We start from the raw sequence: 7,721 nt of genomic DNA, 5'->3' as shown, positions 1-7,721 counted from the left end.
TGATTTTTTTTATTGACATAATTTAGCATATGCACTGATGTACAAGTAGCTGTTTCACCAAAAACTGGGTTTTTCAACACTATTTATTGATGAAAGTAGTTGATTCGGTAGTTTCAAGTAAACGAATAACCCAATATTGACATCACAATATTGACGATACATTCCTATAGCATTTTACGTGTGCTGAAAACCATCACTAGTAGAAAGTTCAACATGTTTTAAACTCCAAAGAGACAGATGTTCTTGATTAACTATCAATGCAATAAAATAACAGCATAGTGTCATGCTATAAAGTTAAAAAAATTACTTGTTCAAAACAAAGTAATGGTAAATATACATTGAAAACACATGAGACAACGCTGTAGTGTACCACACAAATAAAATAGTTCATGGTGCCTACCTTCTCTTAAAGTGTTAAAATATTTAATATCTCTCAAGACAATTCTAAACATATAAATTACAAAAATACAAATACATTCATACAGTATGAACAAACCGGAGGAGCATTCATGCCCTTAAAAATAAATTAATACAGATTTTATAATTATGTACTCTATGTACAGCCAGCCTGGGCTATATAACATGCAATTAGTTATGAAAGATTTCAAGAAAGAAAATGGACCACTTAAAGATAAAAAGTCATTTTCAACCACCAGCATAATACATATTACAGCAAAATTGTATTTAACACAAATAGGAAACGTTCTCAAATCGAACATTATCATTCGATAATAAAATGTCTTTATTTATTACAGAGGTCATATGGGATTTAAACCTCAATTTTACTGATTTTTAATGAAACCATTTCAAAAGCGCTGCAGTGACGATGATGATGGAACTCAAAGGAACCATTTAATATTGTGAGTTTTCTGTAAATGCAAGAATTTATTTATTTATTTTAATAATTGCACTGCAGCTGTGAAGGGGGAGATTATGTGCTCTAATGAAAGAAATCTTCAAATAAAGTACCATTTAAAGAGGCGTTTTTCTAATACTGTAAATAGATTTGTGGCTGTGTAAAGAAAGGTACCGCTCAACATCGTGCAATGTTTGCTTGCAGTGTTGTCTACAGGTACAGGACGTGTGCAATGAAAGCCATCAAATTCAATTAGCTGCTAAAATATGCAGAACCAATCTGCCTCGCATCCTTCGAGAAATCTTGTGCATTTGCTCTGAACTCGTAAGATTCGCGAGTCAACTAGTAAAAAAAACCTGTATAGTGTGACGCTGCGGGCATTTTCATGCTCAGCGATCCAAAACAGGGATGTAAATAAAGTATTAAACTTTCAAAATAATAGTAATGTGCAAAACCACAAAAGAAAATGAAATGCATTTAAACGCATTCATCACTTACAGTACTGTTGAAGTAGGACAAGAAGAAGAATCGAAGTAAGGAGAAACTGCCTTCGCCTGACATCCGCTGCTGAACTGAGCGACGCGAGTCTCTGAGCCGCGTGCGAGAGTGGTGAACACTAGAGGTGCTGCTCTGGCTCTGGACTCATTTATGCAGCTTCCAGTTCCACAGCAGCGGGAGAGACCAGCCGGAGGGGGCAGGGGTGCGACCGCCACACACACACACTCTCTGAGAACCCAAGCGTCCCTCGGCCATCCAGGCCTTCAGCCCCATCGACAGAGACTCTGAAGAGAGAGACAGGCGGGAAGATTCAGGTTAGTTGCGGTCGCACAGCGAGTTTCTTCAAATGAAAACGTGATGCATTATGGAAATGTTTCTACCGGAGAGTGAAGGAGTTTGTGAAAATGCAATGTTTTGTTACAAAGTGGATCATTCTAGACCTGGATGCTGATTGGTTAGTCTTCCAGCTGTGTTACATGAGAATAACAGCTGTTGAGCTGCTCATATCACAGCACTGCAGACACAGAGCAAATGCTGTTACTGTTGACATCTCAAAAATGCCACTCGATGAATTTGCTTAATAAAATTACATTTTAATACATTTATGTCCTCAATATTTGTATTATGTGTGAACTTTTGTTATTACACTACTGTTCAATTGTTTGGGGTCAGTAAGATATTTTATGTTCACCAAGGCTGAATTTATACAAGATCTTCACCAAAAATGGATGCTCCCCTTGATGAAAATAACATCAAAACATATTTCCATCAAGAGGTGCATACATTTTTGGTGAAGATCTCGTATTGACAATGCAAGAGTCCAGCACTCTGTAAAGTCTCCTCAGAACATCCCAAAGACTTTCAGTGAGTTTAAGATCTAGACTTCTTCATGCTCCCTTCCCAATCATTCTTTCACAGTTTGAGCCTGTTGAATCTTGACATTGTCATCCTGAAATATGGCCATGATGCGTCTTCCTTCATGTTTTTTTAAGAAATGATGAGAAAAGCTACACACTCCAACTAGGGTTAAAAGAACTGTTGCCAAACATATAACATGCTAAAAAACAACAACACAATATTCACTGCAATAATGATCCAATCATTGACATAGACTCTTAAGCATTTGCCTATTTAAATCCAAACAGCGCTTTTTTGTTTTTGGGCCGAGCAGTAGTCACAGTTTGATTTGACATGAACGAAAGCGAGGCTGTGAGGAACACACATAGGCTGTGTCTGCAATCGCCCCCTAAACCCTTAAATAGGGCATTATTTGAGGAGAGGTAGTGGTGTCCGAAACAAGTGGACATTATCAAGTGCACTCATTCAATCCCATAATGCACTGCAACAACGAGTGTACAAACTGATGAACACTCAAGGGCTAGAGAATACCCATAATGCACTGTAAGGTCTCATTCCGAATGAATTCCCACATCTCACCAGAAGATGGCGCCCACACCTGAATCATCCATCCATCTCCCAAACTGCTGCTCCAATGTGGATACAGCATAAAATCCAGGTATAAATTATTTTTTTAATTGATAATTAAATTGTTTTGATAAGATTTATACATGCTACTGGAGCTGGCAGTTCGCTAAGTTACAAATGATTATTAAACTGCAAAAGCGGCATCCCTTCCAGCGCACTCAGTGTCTGAATCCGCTCGCTCGTTTTCATTCACTCCTTCAAGTGGACTATATTAGTGCAGTAATATAGGGAATATTGAATGAGGGTACAGGGGGAGATTTCAAACACAGCTATAGAGTCATCAGATATGTTGGGTAACACTTTTGTTTTACTGTGTCCTTGTTTCACATGTTACATGTAGTTACTACAGTATTCACTATAAATGATGCATGATTACAAGCAACTAAACCAAACCTTAATCTTAACCTAACCCTATACCAAGTACAGGTTAATTATAATTACTCAGTGCTTACATGTATAATTACACAGTCTGGTTAGTTACCCTTTATTTTAAAGGTGTCCGTCTTACAGAGTGATAAAACACCAATGACTATATTGTACACCTTATATTCATTCGCGGCAAACTGAATATGATTGAGGTCTATTAAATATTACATGCCATTAATCACTTTCCACTGCTAGTAAAGACATGGTGCGCTGCTCATTAATAACTCTGTTAAACAAAGAATGGCAAACTCTCAGATAGCACTGCTCAACTAGCAGCACAGAGACTAACAACTTTGACTAAATCATACCATCAGTAACGTTTTCTGTCTGTTAGATATGAGACTGTACAATAAAAAACGGTGTTAATAATGGCTGCTGTGTGTTAGTGTCTGGTACCTGGTGGAGCTCCATGCACTGCACACACACACTGCAGAGTGTTGCTTCACTCCGAGGCCTCGGGCAGAGGCATCATGCTGGGACATGCAGCCTTCTCCTCCTTACTGTGTGCCGGCTCCGGGGCCGTGGGGCCGTTCGTGCTGGTGTTCACAGTCAAGCTCCGACTCCGACCCGTGAGCTTCCGGAGCTCGCTGGCAAAAGACACGCCCTTACGCTTGTCCTCGCGGGCCATCTGAGAGACGGGACACCGGAAAACAAATGCCATTAACATACTGAGAAGAAGAAAAAAAATCCTAAGCAGGATTGTTCATGCACCAGTGTGATTAAGTCTGGATTTGTGCAAATACATATTACGCCAATAATAAATATATTTATATGAATATCCATATATCAGGGAATTTAACAATTTTGATATCCAAAGCTGTCTGTTGAGCTATTTACATTTCAATACAGCACTTTGTGACCAAGGAATTTCCTTTTCAAAGACCTTTCCAGTCATATGACAAAAAACATTTGGATTCAGGTCAATTCATTTATTATATATATATATATATTTTATATATTAATATTTAGTTTTTTATTGAAATACTTCAACTCTAATCATCATTAAAATGCTAAATAAAAGTAATTAAATAAATAAAGTAACACTCCCAGCTTCTGTTAATACAAAAAAGTTTGAAAACAAGCATTGTTGCAGTCGAATATTGTCTTGAGTCAAAAGGTCAGTAAGATTGTGTTGGTTTTTTTTCAATATTTTGAAAGAAATTAATACTTTTGTTCAGCAAGGATGCATTAAATAGTTTAAAAGTGACAGTGAAGACATTTATAATATTACAAAAGATTTCTATTTCCACTAAAAATTGTGAATTTAACTTGTCCGCAAATTTGGACTATCCCATAAAACATTTGTGGATAAAGCAGTGTTCTAATGCCCGATGCTTCTGAACGCAATAGTGCGAGATGCTTCTGGGAGGCCATTATACCAAATCATTTTGATGACAGACTTTGGTTTAGGCATTTCAGAACGACCAAACCAACATTTGTGTAATGAAATTGATCCACTGGTTACTCCAGTTATCCAATCACATTCTCTGTTGATGCAAACTCAACAGATTTATTTGGTAAATGCGTTTCCATCGTAGTTTAAGCACATCTTATTGGATATATGTATTCAATTGAGCACATACGCTTTGCGCAGTTTTAGAATTTACACACATACTGACGTTTCCATCCAGTGGTTTTTATACGATATCCCAAAATGCGCATAAAAATAAGTTGACAGAAGCATAGCTATTGATAATAATAAGAAATGTTTCTTGAGCGGCAAAACAGCTTATTAGAATGATTTCTGAAGGATCATGTGACACTGAAGACTGGAGTAATGATGCTGAATATTCAGCTTTGGTCACAGGAATAAATGACATTTTAAGACATATTACAATAGAAAACAACTATTTTAAATTGTAATAATAATAATAATAATTCACAATATTACTGTTTTTACTGTATTTTTAATCAAATAACTGCATCCTTGGTAAGCAGAGGAGACTTCTTTCAAAAACATTGCAAAACTGATCTGTCTGTAAAATGTTTCATTCATAGAGAAGCAACAGAAAGGCATCATTATATTTTCAGATGTTGTTGTGCTTGTTTTTCATGTCATAGATTAGTGAGCAGGCGTTCAGGCGTTCACCTGCTCTTTGAGCTTGAGGATGAACTTCCCGGCGCCCTTCCACCGGCTCTGAGCCTGGAACACACACTCGTGGTCCTGCAGCACACGCTGGCACGCTTTAGCCGAGGAGGACTTCTTACTGCCCGCGTCTTTGGTAAGCTCCTCCATCAGGACGTAGTCACATGGGTTGGGGTTGCTCAGGATGCTCAGAGAGTACTTGGCTTTGCTCAGAGTCTGCAATAGACCACAGCAGCTTAGCTAATTTGATATCAACATGACAGAGATGAAATCTTCCAGTAATGTCACAGACAGTGATATCTGACCTGCTGGATGATGTCCTGGGCTGTGCTGTAACGGGGGGCTTTGATGACAGTGTGAGGTTGCTCAGGAGAAACATCATGAACCTGCACGAAGAACGTGTCCTCCTCTCCGCTGCTCACCTCCTCCAATCTCTCCATCACTATATTCTTCTCATTGAAGTTCTGCTATGAGCCACCAGGAGGAGCAACAGATCAAGAATTAAATGGTGAACGTATAAACAAAAGAAATGGGTGTGGATCTGGAGGTGAGGCCTGTAGGGGTCAATCCTGTTATGAGTTATCCTAATACACTGGATAAAAATAAAAAAAAATACATATTTTCAAAGCTTGAAATCATTCTGGCTTTCTTTCGGTTCTGTTTTTCTAAATATCCTTAAGTGAACATGAAATGAATTATGAATAATGTTAATTGTTAATGTTATATGTAATGAAATAAAATATAAAAACAAAACAACTTCATCTAGTTTCTAACTAAAAATGAAAACTGCAATAAAAATGAATAAAAACTATAGATATATTTTAAATAACAATAATAAAAATGGCAAAAAAAAATGCAAAACTACATTTCTAAAACTTAAATGGAAAAATAAAGAAATTCAAAATATGAATAAAAACTAATACTTTCGCTGGGTGCTTCTAACATAAAACCTCAAATATTTCTTAATATACTGACAGTCTGTTTCTTCAAATTTTCTTTTATCAAAATGTTTCAAAGAAAATGTGTTTTCTGGGGGATATTGTTTTAACTGACCCTTCGCAGGGAGTTTGACTGACAGGCGATCTGACCAATCACAATCCGCCATCTGCCGAATCGGCCATTTTTATCTGACAAAGCAGTCAGGAGAGTTAGTAGATTAACGGTGTGTCTTTCCGCGGTTAAAACAACATTCCTTCTTATGCTCATTCATGTTTGATGCTATAAATTAACTAGAGGGAAGAGATGATCGGTTCTCGAGCAGCTTTAACTGAGACTCTACAGCGATCTGTCAGACACATTAAAGAGCCACAAAACGCTATTTATTGTTTAAATTTCTTTTAAAAAATGACCAAATTTGAAAGGTGAGACTTTGTTTCGTATCAAAAGTAACCTGGTCTGTCCTGTCTGTCAGCGTGTTGTCAGTGTCCTCTCTGCTCTGCGATGTATTTTTCACTGCGTGAGAACATGATGTGTGGCGAGAGAGCGGCGTGGCTTGTCGGACATAGCAACGGTAACTAAAGGGGGCGGGTCTTTTTGCAAACGGTCAATTGGTAACCAATTAAAAGGTTTTTGTTCAATTTCCATCTTGTTAATCATTTATAACTTTAAAAGTTCTTGAGCAGAAAATCAGCGCATTTAGAATGATTTCTGAAGGATTATGCGACACTGAAGACTGAAGTACATTTTAAAATATATTGAAATAGAAAACAAAAGCCACCTTGGTGAGCATAATTGCTCATAATTGTTCCAAACTTTTCAATGGTAGTTTATTGAGCTTTCAAATGGTACTGCATAATAGGAATGACCCTTAGAAATCTAATTAATGAAAGCAAGCACAATCTGGGAAAAGGGCTGTTACCACTTCCTTGGTTTTCAGGCATATTCTGCCCACATATCCTTCCTCCGGCTGCCAGCTGTGAAGAACTTTCAGGAGCCGCTCATCGTTCGCTAGGGGGCGCTGCTGAGGCGCTTTCTTTGACTCGCTCTTCTCCTTCGACAGAGGCATTCTCTCCTCCATCAGGAAGTAGTTGAAGGACGTAGTCGGAAACAACTGGCAAGAGAGAGACTATTTCAGCATGCGTTTATGTGCTGAGGAATGAAGAAAATGTGAACCAGACCAGTAAACACTGGAGTGAACACTGCTTGTTCCTAATGAGAGAATGAATGACAATCATTATTTAAAAGGAGGACAGTTTGGCACTGGCTCCACTTCCAAGGTTAATCCGAAACATTTTCAGAACATATAAAAATCGGTCCTCAGGAATTCTAAAAGAACTCTAAATCCGTGATTGCACCACACACAGAGTGCTTACACTACTTCATCTACAGTAGTTGTCCATGTCCTCTCACAGAGCCCTCAGACAGTTCATT

At 37.9% G+C, this 7,721-nt stretch overlaps 1 protein-coding gene across 3 annotated transcripts in view; it reads right to left on the bottom strand.

Moving 5' to 3' along the window:
* Window positions 1-1,501: 1,501 nt before the first annotated feature.
* The window catches only part of plce1 (phospholipase C, epsilon 1), a 92,827-nt gene continuing 86,607 nt past the window's right edge, over window positions 1,502-7,721 (bottom strand). For 2 of the 3 annotated variants that reach the window (XM_084434491.1, XM_084434493.1), the window contains 5 exons: window positions 7,210-7,401; window positions 5,657-5,818; window positions 5,355-5,567; window positions 3,662-3,893; window positions 1,502-1,638 (listed from right to left, as the gene is read on the bottom strand). In XM_084434491.1, coding sequence (XP_084290617.1) covers window positions 3,708-3,893; window positions 5,355-5,567; window positions 5,657-5,818; window positions 7,210-7,401 — 753 coding nt within the window. In that variant the 3' untranslated portion in view covers window positions 1,502-1,638; window positions 3,662-3,707. The remainder of the gene's footprint in view (window positions 1,639-3,661; window positions 3,894-5,354; window positions 5,568-5,656; window positions 5,819-7,209; window positions 7,402-7,721) is intronic. The other variant, XM_084434492.1, reaches the window with a different exon arrangement.

This window comes from Rutilus rutilus, assembly GCF_951802725.1.
Source record: "Rutilus rutilus genome assembly, chromosome: 16".
NCBI classification, from domain to species: domain Eukaryota; kingdom Metazoa; phylum Chordata; class Actinopteri; order Cypriniformes; family Leuciscidae; genus Rutilus; species Rutilus rutilus.
This window is presented reverse-complemented; position numbering and strand designations above follow the sequence as displayed.